Genomic DNA, 18,876 nt, shown 5'->3' with positions numbered 1-18,876 from the left:
AACTATTGTATTATGTACATCTTCTATGAGTTAAGGATCTGTACTTTATAAACACAATAAAAAAAAGTTCAGTCTTCCCTTACCTTATTCGAAGTGCAGTAAATTAACCTAATTGAAAATAATGTCTTTATCAGTTATTATTCATTGCCTTGTGTAAAAGGTGAATTGGTTATGAGCTTCAAATCCTTAGAAGTTATATTTAGTAAAAAACAGCAACCTGTACAATGACCCCACAGTATTAGGCACTACTGCAGTGTATGGTGTACAGATAGTATTATTTTACTTTTGGACATGGGTCCCTAAATTAAATTGTGTCGCTGTTTTCCATTCAAAATGGAAATGCTCAGAATAGGGAGATCTAAATGTTTCAGTAGTTTATAACTTTAGGGTGTGCTCCAAGTCCGAGAGTAAAATAATACCGGTTAAGTTAGGTTAGGTCAGATGACTCGTTTCCAGGTGAAATTTTCGACAAAAATGAAGGTCAGATTCGCTTAAAACACGCCAAAATACATTAGAAAAACATATTGGTCAACCCCTAGGGACACATGTCTTAAAGTAAAAATTTACCCAGAGTTTAGTCTAACCTAACCTAGGTAGGTAATTATTGATGACTGATCCACGGCCGATTTTTCATAAAAAATTATTAAAACACCGCAATTTCTCTGTGTTTTATAGTGGACACCGTCGTAGTTTGTGCTAATGTGTTAAAAAGTGGTTATATTTAAATGAAACCCAACCTCACCTAAGTTGATATGAAAAACAAGCACAAATGGAAAGACATTACCTTCAACTCGCAGTCCTAAATGCCGTTAGAGTAAGACTCCTAACTACGGTTCTGCACCATGATGTTCCGATCACTGCTACATCTTGCACTTATTACCACACTGGGCGACCTGTAGCGTATTATTTTTTTTTTTTTTTTAATTTCTGAGATTATTTTGGTGGGTTTTTAAAAAACGAGAGATTTTTTGGGTACATTTTGTGGGATTTTCTCAAAATTTAAATTTAATGTGCTTAACTAAAGCACTGCACAGGGTACAGGACATCCAGAATAAAACCCCAAAATGAGCCTTAGAAAAATTGTAGGTTGTGAGTAATTAGTGTTTCAAAACTATCTAAAATTGTGCCAATAGTCATTAGGACAAATATTAGTTATATATATATATAATATATATATATATATCTTGATAAAATCACACGGGAAAAGGGAAACAACGGAGCACCTTAGCTTTCGTCTTTATTCAAGACATCTTCAGAGGCAACTGAATAAAGAGCTAAAAGATTTTATCAAGATTATCTTATCCACGTTTTCATTGTGGATCTACATGATATATATATATATATATATATATATATATATATATATATATATATATATATATATATATATATATATATATATATATATATATATATATATATATATATATATATATATATATATATATATATACAGCACCTTCCCGACTTACAGCGGGATTAGGGACCCAAATTCAGGTCGTAAGTAAAAAATGCTTAAATAATACATAGAAAATCTAAAATGGATGTCTCTTTTTTTTCTCAGCGCCACAAAACTCTCATTTTTAAGCTTGCCAGTCATTTTAAAGTGAATTACAAGTGAAAGTTTTGTCTGTGTACTGACGTTGGGACTCGAAAATACGTAATTTGACAAAATTTTGGTACGACTGAGTAGGTCGTAAGTCGGGGAGGAGCTATATATATATATATATATATATATATATATATATATATATATATATATATATATATATATATATATATATATATATATATATATATATATATATATATATATATATATATATATATATATAATATATTATATATATATATATATATATATATATATATATATATATATATATATATATATATATATATATATATATATATATATATATATATACTATTAACCTATTATTTCATATGCTCCCATAAGATTCTTATATTATAAGTCTGTATATATATATATATATATATATATATATATATATATATATATATATATATATATATATACAGCTCCTTCCCGATACCTATATATATATATATATATATATATATATATATATATATATATATATATATATATATATATATATATATATATATATATATATATATACAGTGGGGTATGCTATAACGAACGTAATTGGTTCCAGAACCTCGTTCGTTATAGCATTCGTTCGTTATAAGATTAATCCGTTCCAGGCCCCCAAATACAACCGCTTAACACTGAAAAAATTCTGTGGAAAATGTAAAAAATACGGTACTTTATCTTACCTTAGTGTTATTCAGCATGCAGGTACCCCTAAACACTGGCACATCACTATCACTTCCACTGGGAGTCTTGGCTTCAAGGTCCTCAAACAATTGTTTAGCCTTCTCACAAATTATCGCTTCACTAATGTTACCACCTGCCATTTCTTTCTCCAACAATAACAGTGGTGCACTGGCTACACAATGAGACAAAGATGGCGCCTGACGCTCTTGTTGTGGGTCGCGGTACAACAATATTCATGCGCCAGGCGAAATAGTCCGGTATTCATCCGCGTTCGTTGTAGGAGTTGCGTTCGTTATAGCATTCTCAATTTTATAGGTAAAACCATTCGTTATAGGAATATTCGTAGTAGGATCCGTTCGTTATAGCATACTTGTGAAGATGTGATCACGCATATAGCCTAGATCACGCGCACCTACAGTGATTTACTTGCATATATATATATATATATATATGTATATATGTGTGTGTGTGTGTGTGTGTGTGTTTTTTTACTACAGATTCATAATTAGCATGTTCAGGAGTACAGTACCTATCTATACATGCTGAGATTTTGAACAAAATCAAAAGGATCAAGATTACACCTGAAACTGTCAAACTTACCCATTAGTGATATTTTACCCACATACCCTTCTTTCTCTCAGAATTTGAATTTAATGTGTTTAAATACTTAAGTCCTACATCCATAATAACAATACAAAAACACCAAAAAGCACCAATGAAAAATCATAGATTTTTTTTAAGTTTTGTGTTTATTCCCATTTAGTGACTATGGTTTCAGAATTATCAGAGCAGTAATACAGTAACCTCTCCAGTGATAGACATTACAGTACAGTACTGTAGTAACCTGTGAAGTGAGCCACTGAAAGGAGGCATCTTCATGTTAGCTGTTTATATGTATAGTGTGAAAAGAACCCCAAAATAATTTTCCTCCAAAATAATGGAAAATGCACATGAGGACGATACTTGGGATGGCATCAGTGATGAAGACATCTTGGCAGTTGATTTAGGTAATAATACAGACCTATAGTTTTAATTTACTTATTTTTTTAATGGCAGACTCAAGTTGGTGAGTGTTCATCTAAACTCCCTTTTTGCTGTTATATAATGGGGCCCCACTTGTGACATATTCTGTATCCTACTACCCTAGTGTCTACGATGTCATATTTTAGTGAGAAAGGTTAGTTTTCTGTTTTGCACAAAATATTTAAAAAAAAAGAAAATATTGGCTTTTCAATTTACTGTTTTGATAGGGAAGGGAAACCTGTTGCTTGTTGAGTCTCCCTATTGCTCCTGAAGATTGTCCATCTTCAGTCATAGGTTTGGTGTCAGTATAGAAGGCAACTAAGAGTACCTGGAGAATACTTATTACTGTACTGTATTATGTATAGCTACTATATGGTAGGAGCACACTGGTCAATACTCTTCACACTGATTCGAGACCAGACCCAGGACGTAGTAGTGAGAGGTGAGTGTGCTGCTTCCACCATCCCCTTTAGTTTTTACTTCACCACATTAGGGAAAATGTTGAAAATTGGGGTAAAATTTGGCCAAGACCGAATGTACCAGTAACTCAGTTTTTCCCAGGAGAAACCAAGTTGCAAGTTAACAACATTTAAAGTTATTACAATTCCAAACTTTAAATTTACCTTATTTACCTAATGACCATCCAAACTAGAGGTGGCCACGCCGAGGGAAAGAGGCCAGAGGCATATATACTGCACTCAAAATTATATTCAAATACTGTACCTGTATAATAATCAAAAGGAAATTAGAAGGATAGCTAATTGGGACACACAACAGGCAGTACAATTGAGATATATTTATGTAAGATTCGCCACTAATACAGAAAATAAAGAAAAAGAACTACAGTACGAGTAGTCTGATATTCAGCTCAGAAAACAAAAATGAAGACACAAACTCTGCTGACATAACCTCTTAACTTAGTAAGTTAGAATGAAGAAAAATCATTTGGATATAAAATGTGGTACAATACTCTACTGTACTATATACTAGTTCATCTTTGGAATTTTCTCTTATTCAGAACAAGTAGAGGAACAAGCTACAACCAGTGCATCAACTGAGTCCACCAAGAAGAGATATCATACAGGCAGCTCCAAAGAGGATGATTCAGATTTGGTGATAAAGATGGTTAAAGTGGATGAAGAGTTACAAGGTACTGTATGTCACTCTCGCCTTTCTCTCACACACATAATTTAGCTGTATGAAAAAAAATAACACATATATCAAAATACTCAGTGATTTGAGATCATCCCTCAGACTCCAACAGTTAAAAAGAAAATTAATACATTTTGGGGGGGAAATCCTAACATGGGTGGAGGGTACGTAATCCCATCCAAAAATGCTGTGTTGTCATGCTTAACTGTCACATGACACATATGTTTACTGGCATGACAGTATGCCAAGAAGCTCACTATAACCTTACTTGTACAGACTTGATACTTTTCTAAATAGTTGTGTTAATTGTCATTAAGATGTAGCCATTTTCTGTCATCGAGCAGACGAACCCTTTAATGTAATCTACAGTGTCCATCATTTTCTAAGATTATTTTCACAGCTTCCATGCCCTGTGTCTCTCATTATTGGAAATTTGTTTTTGTATACAGTATTCAAATTATTGCCCCTTGTTTATATATTACATTATTGTGAAAGTTTATAAAATGAGCATTAATAAAAAGAGATAGCTTTGCTGTACTACTGTACAGTATATGAAAGGTTCTTAGGAAAATACTGTACACCTGTAGATATTTTGCCTTTCTGTGAAATTCTATTCTCTCAGCAATATCAAGCCTCATATGATTCTTTCCTTGAAACATTCTCTTGATATCATTAGTGTCAAGGGTATGGAGAGGAAAACTGAGTATGACGCTGTGTTCCAACCATGCACTATGTAGACACTTCCTGTCAGGTTGGTACAGAACTGTATTAAAATGGACCAGGAACTGAGCCAGTCACATCCATCAGGTTTGACAGTACAGTAATGGATTGGTAATTTTATTTATTTTTTTCTATGACGAGTCCAGGAAAACCAAAATATGGAACAGTATCTCAAAAGCCTGGGTAATTAGAATTGTTACTGTAATTTTTCCAGTAGAAGAAACTAAGAATCAATTTATATAAAATCCATACATACAGTTGTACCCCGCTTAACGCGGTTTCACTTAACGCGATTTCTCATATACGCGGTGCCTCGCCAGAACCGAACTTTCACTTAACGCGGTTCATCTACTCATATACGCAGGAAGCGGCGCGGGCACGATGCGCACAAGGTCGCCCAGTCATCAAAACATTACCGAGTTCTTCACCCGCCACCCACCACAGCCGGCCCAAGTCAGTGATAGTGATAATTATAGTGAGGATATGGACTTTGAGGGGTTTGACAAAGAGGCCCTGCAAGCCTCTGTGGTGGATAGTGATACAATTAATACAAGTGATACAGGTGAGGGCCAATAATCTGCCCTCTGCCTCAGAACCAACCCCCCATCCCCGTGTGCCCAGCCATCTTTTCTACTAATGTAAGTGTTAAAAAACCTAATATTATTGATATTTCTCTTAATTATTAATTGTGTGTGCATACCATCATAAAGTTAAGATAATATTTTTACTACAACATAGTTGTGTGTCGTCAAAAAGTGGAGTTTGGGGGTCGGGCCAGTCTCTATTGGAATTAATCCCATATGTTCTGTTGTTCACTTAACGCGATTTTCACTTAACGCGGTACCCTGTGGGTTCAATTGACCGCGTTAAGCGGGGTACAACTGTTTATGGAATACAGATATAATGTAAAATGAGGAGTAGAATTTTTTTAATATTACGTAAGAACAATACTGTTTACTACATTATGAAGCATGAATTACCAGTACAGGGGTACAATGTATTTATATTGTAAGATGATAGGGGATCATATTTAAAATAATTTACATACTGTACTGTATTCATTTTTATTTCAGATGGCAGTAAACCTATGCATGTACCTCCACTAGAATCTCTCAGAGGTGGATATCTGTGGGTATCAGATATTTCCTCACAGATATGGTGTGAACAACAACTGGAGTACCGGTTATCTCTACCACCTGATGTCATCATTCCTGAACCTAAGGCAGTGACTAAAGGCTCAGAGTTACATTTAGCACGAGGTGGCTATGTTATTAGTCCATTGTTTATTAGTGTACTTACCGAAGATGAAAGGATGTTGGTTACATTGAATATAAGAGGGATATTGGTAGTTATTACAACACTGTGCAGCATATATACTGTATATATATTTAGGAGAAATATTTGTAATTGTTCTTTCACTGTTTCTTTCTTTAGCCTTCTCTTGCTATGGTGCAGGGTTAGCATTCAACAGGTACCTGTAGTGGGTCACTCCATCCCCTTGAAAACCAAAGATTTAATCCACCAACACCAAGAGCACCCAATAACATACTTAGAGTATTTAAAACTGAATGCACAAAGGCTAATTTACTAGAAGGGATGCCAATCTTTTGTTCTGTATCCTGCAAGGTAACCACCTTATTTAGTTGAACTATGGAACCATTGGTAATTGTTAGTACTGTACTGCATGTTAAGTACTACAGTGAAGTATCTCTCCTGGACATCCTCTTTTCTGGTTACTCACTAGAATATCTTGTTAGTCATGCTAATCTGTTTACATGTTGTATGCCAAGTTTTGATACTGGTGCTGGCCACTGGGTCATCCATGGCTTAGGGGTGCATGACACAACATTGGCTGTCACACAACTCCCCGGGGACCCATGTCATGGTGTGATTGGTTCCTCTTCTCTTGGTGTAGCCTTTGATGTTCCAAAAATAATTGGCAACTACTGTAGTGAGCGCCTTTCTGAAGGTCCAGGCTGGCAATGTGACTTGTGGGCCTTGTTGAAAGTCCAGGCTGGTAGTATGACCAGTGAGCCTTGTTGAAAGTCCAGGCTGGTAGTGTGACCAGTGAGCTTTGTTGAAGGTCCAGGCTGACAGTGTGACCAGTGAGCCTTATTGAAGGTCCAGGCTGGCAGTGTGACCAGTGAGCCTTATTGAAAGTCCAGGCTGGCAGTGTGACCAATGGAACTTGTTTAGGGGATTTTTAGAGGAATTTCTTTTATGGACTTGAGGAATTTGAAATGTGTGACTACTGGACAAGTTTCAGCTCCCAGACCAGAATCTTCATTGGACTATTAGTCAACCACACGTTTAAATGGGACCAAAATTTTTCCCTATAGCCATCTTGAAGAGAAAAAGCTCCCAGTACTAAAAACATTGTCTTCTATTGTCCAGCTGGATAGTGTATTCAATCTATTAAGCATTTCAAGCTCTCTGCCAGAGGCTGTACAGTACAGTATTGTGGAATGAATCTCATATACGGGTATCACTTTTTTCTTCATAAAATGGAATTTCACATATTAATCTTTCATTTGTAAGTGAAAACTTGGTACTGTATTATACTGTATACTGAAGGGGTAGAGTGTGCCTTATAAGGGAGCACATAGGATTACTAAACACACATACTGTACATACACAATATGGTGGAGTTCTTGGCCATTTTAAACATTTATTGTAGACTAAGCTATACATTTGTAGCTCATACTCAATAGAGCATTTTAATTATATATGAATCACTCATTAACTTCAATTACCCATAGTTCCAAAACTGTTCATAGAATATTTTTAACTGGAAATTACCTAAAACATAGCTTCTGAGGTATTGAAAAAGTCATGGGAGACCCTGTACAGTATATATATATATATATATATATATATATATATATATATATATATATATATATATATATATATATATATATATATATATATATATATATATATATATATATATATATATATATATATATATATATATATATATATATATATATATATATATATATATATATATATATATATATATATATATATATATATATATATATATATATATATATATATATATATATATATATATATATATATATATATATATATATATATATATATATATATATATATATATATATATATATATATATATATATATATATATATATATATATATATATATATATATATATATATATATATATATATATATATATATATATATATATATATATATATATATATATATATATATATATATGTATATATATGGTATATATATCTTGATAAAATCACACGGGAAAAGGGAAACATATATATATTAAAGATGTTTTAATATTCAGTACATTTACTGTATCTTGATTTTTCTTTCTAGAATTGGAAGTTCAAGATTATGTAAACATAAAAGTGACTTCAAGTGAAGACATATTTGCAGTTAAGGTGAGGATTCTTGTTCTAGTTACCATTGGTCACATTCACCTGCAGTATAAAATAGGATAGGTAGATACTGAATTTATAAAATAGTTATTACTGTATATGATGTGGGATTTTGTTGCTGAAGTACTGTACTAAATTGAACATATCCAGGTTTTGTATTTCAATTAATTTGAAATGTAATCTTTTTAACACAGCATAATTTATATAGTTTTACCCCTAAATATTTTCATGGATAGCATACTAGCATAGTAAGAGAGATAAAACAACCCCTTCCAGTGTAATGGAAGAAGGATCGGGGTCTGAAGAGAGGTACAATAAATGTCTTCTCTTAAGGGTAAAGGGAGAGCATTTAGTCATAGTATTGTTACAGATAGTCCATAGGTCATAAATGGTCAACACATAAAAGTTCTTCACATTTTGAGATAACTTTTTCATTGATGTCTGCCTTTTGTTGACAGGTCCTCAACCTTCTCATAGTTTTCAAGAGTATCCTGACTCATTCATCAACAGTACATCGAGAAGTTCCCATTTTTGGAGTTGTGGACGGTGTGTTTATCTTAGGTAAAATAGATGAAGTAAGAGTAGATGATGAAACCTTTAATCTTGATATTGTGGACCTAAAGACGAGAAGATATCAGAGGCCTCCAGGGAAAGCCCAGAAGATTGCACATGATGCTCAGGTTAGTTCAAAAAAGTAATTTTCTCAGAGATTTCCTTACTTTTTAGAGCATATGTATGTGATGAATAATTATAGAAACTAACTCTGTACCTTCTCTTGTTAATTGGCCCATACAGAGTCTCTCTCTCTCTCTCTCTCTCTCTCTCAAATATAACCAGTGGAGAGAACATTCTCATTCCACCTGGAGGTTACTTGATGTACAGTATTCACACTAGTATAGGCAGACATGGTTCAAAAGAGTGGACACTTTCAGCAGACACCAGAAAGAGACTTGAGGCTTTTGATACCATATGTAGTGCTACAGGAGAAAGAAAAATGAGTCAAACTGTTAAAAAGACAATTGAAAAAGTTTTGAGATTGATGAGAACAGTGAAAGAAATACTGTAGGGTACTAGAAATTTTGAATAAGAAAAATTAAGTACTTTGGCCATATAAGAAAAGATGAGAGGATAATTGTAAAGTTATTAATGGGTAAAACTGAGATTAGTAGAGTCAAGGGAAGGCAGAAACTGGGATGGATGAACAAAAATTAAAAAACCGAGTCCCAGATATATAATGTACTACTGTACAAAATCTGAGAGGATTGATAAAGATAGCCAGAAAAAACTTTGAGTAGAAGGCCAGACACGAGGATGGCAACCTGATCGATTGTTAGACAGCAGATTGTTGATGTGTTAACTGACCAACACAGGATACTGAATCAGATTCAAAGATGGCCATCTTAGGTGTTGTGAACAATGGAAGGACTATGTGCTCTTGCATTGGGTTTTGAAAGACCTCAGTACACTCATTGCACATTCTTGAGCCACCTAGAACTGTACAGTACTCTAGGATACACACATACCATACCAGTATCTGTTGTCTGGCCCAGTCCAGCTCACATTGAAGAAACAGGTCTGCTGCAGTGGTATATATTTGGTTTCTGCATTCAAAACTCTTTGATTTCACCAGGGTTTTTCTTCATGTTTTAAGTTTATTCTTTATATTAATAAAATATTCTACAATTGTTTGTAAATTATATACTGTATGCAAAGACCCTTGATAATTCAGACAATAGGAGGGAAGGGATGTCTGGATGAGGCAATTAACTGGATATTATTGGGGAAAACACCTGGTAATAAAAATAACTTCCACTACAATGGGGTAATGTTGAAAACTTCATTGTAATGCAGAAAATTGCTTCATAATGTATTTCTTTTTTCTCATTAGTTTCCTTTATGAAATGCAAATTAGTCTAATACAGTATTAAGAATACTGTACTACTAAAAATGACTCTGCAATGGTATGGATACAGTATTTTCATTCATAAATGGGACTTTGTTTATCCATAGGTGATGTTATATAAGCATCTTTTTGATAACTTGGTGCGTGGTTTCATCCCCTGCCATAGTCTCAGAGTGGCACTCAAATTGGATCTTGATCGAACCTTGGGAGAGAGTGTGACAAAACACATCTGCAGCAGTCTTACAACATTATTAAGTAAAGATAAGAAAGGTAAGTAACACATTACAGTGTCATGCTTCTGTAATAAGAATTCCATTGTTATGTTCTTTGCCCTTATCAGAAACTGCATCTAACCTTTGTGACAATAAAAGTGCATCATAAAAAAGCACAGTTGTAGACACAGGAACTCCTCACTCAAAGTTGATTCAGTTACCATTGTTTTGTTATAACATAGCTGAAACTTTACTGCCCAGATTCGTTTAGTGTCACACCCTGTTTCACCATTTAATTTCATCTGCGAGTACACCATTAAATTGTGACAAGGAGCGTGGGAACCACACAGAGTACCTAAGTCATATCCCCACCCAGCTGATGGTCTTATCACATTTATCATTTAGGTTGTGACTCCCTTTTCACACTTGATTTTTGGTCGTATTTTAATGAGCTTACATAATGTCTTCTAAACATGCAGCAAGTAACAGCTGGTAGCAAGAGGGCTAGGAGAATGTGGCTACAGTGACAAGTCTAATTTGGCAACAATGCCACCACAGATGTTAACAAATGCAAATGAAAAGAAAATTATCAGTAAATCTTCTTTCGTGTTAAGTATTTGTAGATTTAAAGCAGCACATACAGCACTGTATAGTGAATGAGGTTCTGCTCTTTGTGTAGCAACATTAAAATAGAATCTAGGGGTATGGTAGGCAAGCCCAGGATAAAAGAGGTTACTGGTAATGTTAGCCTACCGTATTAACCATGCACTGTACTAGGTAGCTATCGTTCACCATAAATGACCCACAGACATGTATGAATTTTCGCCCCTCAAAATAATACATTATACCTGTACAGTAAAGTTCAAACTCTTACTTTTTACATAAAAATTTGATCATAAAAACCTGAACTACACTCAGGTATATACAGTATACAGTACAGTACTGTACTCTATACCACTGTATAGAACAGATGGTAAAACAGTAAAAAAGTGTGTGGATCAGCTGGAAGCTTATTGTTTTGATGCGTTGTACTGTACTCATTTGCCAACCCTTTTCATAAAGACATCAATAAATTAATCCATCAGTTAATAAATATTTTTAATGCTTAATCTTTCATTTTAGTATACATGTACAGGTGTTAACCGGTATATGATGTTAAGAAATTTAATGCCAAATACCACTATGCGATGGCTAAGATCAGATTTACGATGGCTGTTACCTGATGGCTACCCGAATGCTTTTCCTGCATTGTCACTGCTATGAAAAAGTGATGTGCAATAACTCACAATATTCTGAGATATGATGACGCAATCTCGGAATGGCGTAACACATGTGACACACGCGGGATGCATTGGGATACTCTGCTTGTCCCCAGTGACTGCCAGGCTGAACTGTGTCGCGTTGCTCAGAAGATGGTGTGAGTGTGGAAGAAGCTATTCTTTGTACATAAAATAAATAAATACTGTACCAGTAAATGTGAGGAATAAATATAAATGATACTAATAAAAAAAAAGTTGCATTGCCATTTGGCATTCGTGTCACTACACACGAGACAAAGAACAGCTGAGAACCCCCACTCTGCTCCCCCTCCCCCGCTCTGTGTGATAACGCCTGCACATTCAAGAAATATGTACAGTATTCTCTTAAATTTTTACCTTATAATAATTATATCTTCAATTTTGTTATTATTAATTTTTTTCACATTATGTATAAAATGTTGTGTGTGTTCATGTGAGAGTTGTGAATTCTCGGAACAATCTGCCAGAGAGTGTAGTGACAGCACCGAGTGTGAGTTCTTTCATGACCAGACTTGACCAACACTGGAACAGGTTCAGATACATTCAGGAGCCAGTGCATGCCCAGTACTTGCCAACAGTGCATAACAGAGATGTGACCGATCACCCAAGCGGCTAACGAGCCGATCAATGGTGAATAGGATAAAAGTAAAAGTAACTAGAAGTAAGAAAAAAGAAAAAAGTATGTCTACTCAAAATTACGAGTTGAAAAATAACCACTCTGCTAACTCTGACTCTTCAGGGCCTCAAGAACAGAACATAATTTCCCCATAAATTATATCATTGTACAATCAGTCGCCTTGTGATGACTTTTTGACGTCCCTAAACCCATTGTATAACAGTCAACACCTGTTCTGTACAGTTGATGCTATAAAAGGGCAGACATATCTTAAACAGGGGTAAACACTGTACAGTAGTTGTAGTGATAGATGGTTGAAGTGGTTCCACGACTGTAACCCAAATTTCCCCACAAATGGAACTTACATTTGTAGAATTTTAGTTACACAACCCCATTACCCCAAATAGGGATACAATCTCACATCTAACTGAGGGCATGGCATGGCTTCCCCAAAATATTATAAATGGTGTGATGCTCTACTATGCATACCCAGGGCATAAGTGGTTGGATAAGGGTATACTCAAATTCTATTTTTCATAATAGGAAATCAATTGTCTGATAAACTAAATGTAGCTTCCTCACTTATGACTTTAATTTTATGTTATTTATTGCAGAGGATTCATGGAATTTGTCACAGCTGTTAGATGAACTTAGGAATGCTGCAGAAAGTCTACCTTTTATTAACCAGCTCTTCATAGATTATGTCTGGCAAGAGAGTCAGCAAACATTCTTGATGGAGGAGGTGAGAATTAATATGCTTCTAAGTATCTCACACTTGCCCATGTAGTATACAGGCATTCCCCAATTTATGAAAGAATTCCATTCTTGAAAAACCAAAAATATAATAAGATGCTACAAAACATATTTCAAAGTCAAAGTTTTTTGGTGTACACAATGATTATAAACAAAGAATAAACGATAAGTGAAATACATCCAATGAAGTACACAAAGTTACTGATAAATTACTCCACTGGTTGTGATGCAGTGTGAGATTGAGGGCCAGCCAAGACATTTGGTTTGAATTTCATAGTGACTCCCCATCAGTAAATGTATACTGCACTGAATGTACTGTAGATACTGCATTGCATGTACTGTATTGTACATTTTGAGATGCTTTGCTTTCATCGGATTTTATTTATGAATAGGATTTATCTAAAGAGCTGCTAAACTTGTACATTTAACACTTAATTCTTTCCATTGACATCAAATTAAACTCTTGAGATACATGTATTATATTTTTAGCTTAATTAACAATTCATAATACAGTGCAGTTCTGTATGTGTTTTTAGTTTAATTGTCTTTATAAAATGATCAGGTCTGGTATGAGAAATCCTAAGATGTCTGTGTCAGCACCTCAGTACCTTCCAAGGCTGGAAAAAAAATTACGAGACAAGCAAATAGGATTTTTTTTCGTAACTTCAAATTTATAATTTCCTCTATATATACAGTCATACCAGGAACCTAACCACTTTTTCTCGATGAACTAGGGTTTCTACATACAGGTATGCGGTTTCTCCATTTGTAAGGTTAGGTTCTTGAAAAACCTTGCAAATGCAAAAACCATATGTCGAAACATTATTTCAGCTAGAAATAGGAAGTTAGGTTCCTGGTAGTGTAGTGTACGACAGTGATAGATATAAAATGTACACTTAAAAGCAAATATTATTTGATAAATGCAATATTATTATGCATATACTAATCACAACTTCTTAATTTCTAGGTCAAATATGATGGTGTATGGTTAGAAAATCAAATGGCAAAATATCTCAAGTACTGGAAGGGCGAGAGGGAGTGCCAAGGGGTTGACGTTGAAGATGCTTGGAAATGTCACTCCTGTGATTTTCAGGATGGTTGTAAATGGATTGCCAAGAAAACCAGAGAACACCAACTTGCAAGAGACAGAAAAAACAATACAAAGTAACGTGCCAGTGAAATCATTTGATAGTACTTCTGTGGTGATAATTCGGTAGTGACAATTTTTGGTGAGAAGTGCAGGTAGATATACAGCACATAGACCACAGGTCAGTGAACTACATAGGTTTTGAGTTACATTGCTTTCTATTGGTAATATGCATCACCATGACATCACAGTACCGGGTAATTACAAGCCTGACAAGAGACTATGCAGCACAGACAGCTGCCATCAGGTAATTACAGCTAACCCACATAATCATGTAAAATGGCCGTAAAAAGTTGATGATACAGATATCTAGACGGTCCGTCCCTCGTAACGATCTTAAAGAGTGAAGTGCTTCCCCATCTGGAGTACTGTCACCCTATCTGGTCCCCGAGATATGCTAGGGACTGTCAGTTGGTTGAAAATGTTCAAAGGAGGGCCACCAGACTGGTGCCTGCACTTCGGCACCTCAACTACCCTGAGAGATTGGAGCGCTTGAACTTGCCTAGCTTAACCTACAGACGGGCAAGGGGGGACTTAATTGAGGTGTATGAGCTTCTCAAGGGGCACTACTCAGTCGAGTGTCCTAACTTGGAGCTGACGGACGCTCGCCCCACAAGGGGTCACAGCTCAAGATTGAAGAGGCCGCAAGTCCAGAAAACTGTGAGTGCAAACTTTTTCGGAGTGGGAGTTGTGAACTCTTGGAACAATCTACAAGAGAGTGTTGTGACTGCACCGAGTGTGAGTTCTTTCAAGACAAGACTTTACCAACACTGGAGCAGGTTCAGGTACATTCAGGAGCCGGTGCATGTCCAGTACCTGCCAACAGTGCGTAACAGAGAGCCAGTACATGCCCAGTACTTGCCAACAGTGCATGACAGAGACGTGACCGATCGCCCAAGCGGCTAATTAGCCGATCAGTGGTGAAGAGGATAAAAGGAAAAGCTGCTAAGTTTTGTATTTCATATTAGGTTAAATGATTGTGTATGTGAGTAATATAGTTGATATTAAAGAATTTCCTGCATCCCTCATGTGATCATTCTCTTCTCCCACCCTCGTACTGCTGCAGCCTCGATAGTGATCACCAAGATTCTCACACTTCATGATAAGTAATTTTAATCCATGTACAGTCCCTTGAATCTGGATCTCAGAAAACTAGAGAATCTCAAAAACTGAACATTTTCTTCCCTGGGATCATCCATCTGTTACCCAAGTATGGTGGTTCCCAAATTGGGGTACCCTTACTCCTAGGGGCAAAAGTAAGGGGCATGGGTGATGATTTCCAGGGGGCACGTGAATTATTGATCAAAACTAATAGTGACGATGCAAAGTTATTCAGGAAATTTAAGATCTCTGTCGGCTTCAAGAGTGTAGAAGAAATGGCTGCTAAGATTCAATGTCATGAAGTGTAAGAGGATGCACCCAGGTTGTACCAACAGTAAGGAAGCGTGTCACATATCACAAAGGGAAGAAGAAACAGCATTAATAGAGACCGACTGTGGAAAGGACCTGGGTGTGTATGTTGACAATGAACTGAAGTTCTCGTGTCATTGTGAGAAGATGTTATCCAGCAACTAAACTAGTAGGTCTTATATAAGAAGGTCGTTCAGCTGTCTAGATGGTCTGTCCCTCGTAATGCTCTTCAAAAGTGAGGTGCTTCCCCTGTCTGGAGTATTGTCATCCCATCTGGTCCCTGAGATGTGCTAGGGACTGTCAGTTGATTGAAAATGTCCAAAAGAGGGCCACCAGACTGGTGCCTGCACTACAACACCCCACTTACCAATGAGATTTTAGAATGCTTGCAACTGCCTAGCTTATATTATACCGGTAGATATAGACAGACTAGGGGCAGCTTAATTGAAGTTTATAAACATCTCAACGGACACTACTCAGTCGAGTGTACATACCTGGAGTTGGCGGACACCCACCCCACAAGGGGTCACAACTCTGTATTAAAGAAGCTACAAGTCCAGAAACTTTGTGAGTGAGAATTGTAAACTCTTGAAACAATCTGCCAGTGTTTTCATGGCTCTGAGTGTAAGCTCTTTCAAGACCAGACTTGACCAACGTTGGTTTAGGTACAGATACATTCTGGAGCCAGTACATGCCCAGTACTTGCCAACAATGTGTAACAGAAATGTGACTAACCACCCAAGCAGCTAACAAGCTGATTGGTGGCAAAGAGGTTAAAAAAAAGTGATGTATTGTCTATTGTCTTTAAACATCTGCCTCAAAATGCTTGTGGTTTTATTACTTTACTTGTTGATGGTATTTAAATAAAATGGAACTTTTTTCTGTTCACACAGAAGTCATTCCCCCTGCAATCACAACAAATCTCCCCCAATGATTAATTTATTGCTTATACTGTATGTTGTGTGGCTCCATCTGAGTAAGAAGTCATAGGGCTGGGCTGGGGAATAACTCACTGTTTACCTTTGTCCATTCTCCTGGTTGTACTGGTGCACTTGCCTCCAGCCCTGTGGGGTACAGGTTATTTGGGTTCACACTCAGGATGGGATGGAGAAAAGAAACTCACAATGTGCTCTCTGTATACATATTGTATTGGATGTACAGTGCAGCTTGGTGCTGGGGAGTGGCAGCGTGGTTACAAGCGTGATGTAGAGAGAGCTGGTTGGTAAGGGTGCTCAGAGGAGGACAAGCTTGTGGGTCGCCGGCGAGAGCGAGGGCCGCCAGGCAGGAGTGGAGGCGGTGTTACTTGAAGACTGGCTGTAGGTAGAAAGCGGTAGGTCACCACGAGGTCAGGTCTTATATAGCGGAGGTAGGCGTGGCTTAATAGTTGGCCTCCGTCATGTAAGGCGGCGCTGGTTGACCTAGACCACGAGGCATACACTGGGGAATTCGCGGGATCTGCTACTCAGCGACAAGCGTTTGTAGGGGAGGAATCCACTACTTTCCCCTTTTATGTAACCAACCAGAGTCTGTTCTTTTATTCATCTAATCCTCTCTCTCTCTTTTGCTTCAAGCTCACCAGGTCGAGTTCTTTGTGCTGTTCCATTCCCTCTGCATTACTATGATTTGGACTTGGGAAAATGTTCTGAAAAGTTTGTTACCTGTTACTTTGTTATTAATTTTATAGTCCTGTGGTATGTCTTGTACCAGAAGGTGGTGCCTATCATAGAATCATGTGATACTAGGGGCGGATCCAGGGGGTCCTGGGGGTCCAGACCCCCCCTTTTTATCAGAAAATTCCAATACTTATCCTTTAATGTCGTATTGTATGCAGGCGTTTTTGTATAGTAAAAAGTTATTACCTTTGACCTCAGAATATCTCCTAATATCAAATGTACAGTAGCTAAAACAACTACAGGTATCAGTGCATACGTTGTGGGAAACAATATGAGACCATGGACGATAAATATTGGTATTTGAGGGCTGTTACTAGTCACACGTAAAATTTTGGAGCATATCCACCCCCACCTGCGCAGATAGTTGTTTTAGATACTGTACATGACTTCAAAATGCCCATGATATTAGTCAGATTTCACCCTAGCTGGGTGAGCTCGCTGTGCTCGCCATGTTCCCCTACCCACAACTTTTTGGACCCCCCCCCCTTTTTGTATTCCTAAATCCGTCCTTGGATACATGTCGAAGTATGCGAGGAGGGCGACTACAGAGGAGGCAGGAACAATTTAATACAAGTTTTAAAACCTCGGCCCAAAGTGCATGAGTTAAAAAATGCGCCTTCATATTAGTTATACAGCTGACAGCCGCCCCAGCCTCAGCTTGAGTAAGTTATGTTAAAAAAACTATCAGAGATAAATTATTTAGAAGAGTAGTCAACACTTAGAATAACCTGACAGAGAACGTTGTGACAGTACCTATTGAGTACAAGTCCAGGAATGGCAGAAGTTGACACATCTCCAAGTGGATTCAAGAAGTCGTGCATGTTCATGTTACTTGAGAACAGTGTGTAGCAGAAAATTTACCGACCATCAAATAGCCTTAAGATTTACCCTCCTGTCAATCATGTATAGAATATGAAGTATGGTGAATTTTTCCAGATACCGATTGCCAGACCATTTTCACTATTTTCCCCTTAGAATTCATGTCTTACTGTATTCTTACATTGTGTCAGGTGCGAATTTGCTGGAGGTTCTCTGGCCGAATAAACAAACACTTTACCATTGTTTGTACACTCACAAAATGTGCACACTTAACCCAGTCTACCTATGAGAATAAGGGAAGGAAAAACGCTGCGAAATCTTGAGTGTCTCGTTGGATCAATAGACAATTTTAAGAGGCATAACAAGTATATTTCAATGAATATCAGTAGTGTAATAGATTCGCTAGTAGAATTAAC

General features: G+C 36.5%; 1 protein-coding gene across 6 annotated transcripts in view; it reads left to right on the top strand.

Annotated features, from left to right (window-relative positions):
- LOC121859986 (exonuclease V-like) overlaps nucleotides 1–14,979 on the top strand; it is a 33,931-nt gene extending 18,952 nt beyond the window's left edge. Inside the window, exons 1-9 of one of the 6 annotated variants that reach the window (XM_042356976.1) lie at nucleotides 50–160; nucleotides 3,069–3,312; nucleotides 4,347–4,478; nucleotides 6,274–6,459; nucleotides 8,568–8,632; nucleotides 9,253–9,309; nucleotides 10,640–10,802; nucleotides 13,273–13,400; nucleotides 14,379–14,979. In XM_042356976.1, coding sequence (XP_042212910.1) covers nucleotides 3,243–3,312; nucleotides 4,347–4,478; nucleotides 6,274–6,459; nucleotides 8,568–8,632; nucleotides 9,253–9,309; nucleotides 10,640–10,802; nucleotides 13,273–13,400; nucleotides 14,379–14,579 — 1,002 coding nt within the window. In that variant the 5' untranslated portion in view covers nucleotides 50–160; nucleotides 3,069–3,242 and the 3' untranslated portion in view covers nucleotides 14,580–14,979. Of the gene's footprint in view, nucleotides 1–49; nucleotides 161–3,068; nucleotides 3,313–3,359; nucleotides 4,249–4,346; nucleotides 4,479–6,273; nucleotides 6,460–8,567; nucleotides 8,633–9,087; nucleotides 9,310–10,639; nucleotides 10,803–13,272; nucleotides 13,401–14,378 lie in introns of those variants that run through there. The other 5 variants (XM_042356973.1, XM_042356974.1, XM_042356978.1 and 2 more) reach the window with 5 other exon arrangements.
- Nucleotides 14,980–18,876: the final 3,897 nt, after the last annotated feature.

This window comes from Homarus americanus, unplaced genomic scaffold (assembly GCF_018991925.1).
Source record: "Homarus americanus isolate GMGI-L3 unplaced genomic scaffold, GMGI_Hamer_2.0 scaffold38393, whole genome shotgun sequence".
Lineage (NCBI taxonomy): Eukaryota > Metazoa > Arthropoda > Malacostraca > Decapoda > Nephropidae > Homarus > Homarus americanus.
The sequence above is the reverse complement of the archived record's forward strand: the minus strand, read 5'-3'. Positions and strand labels throughout refer to the sequence as shown.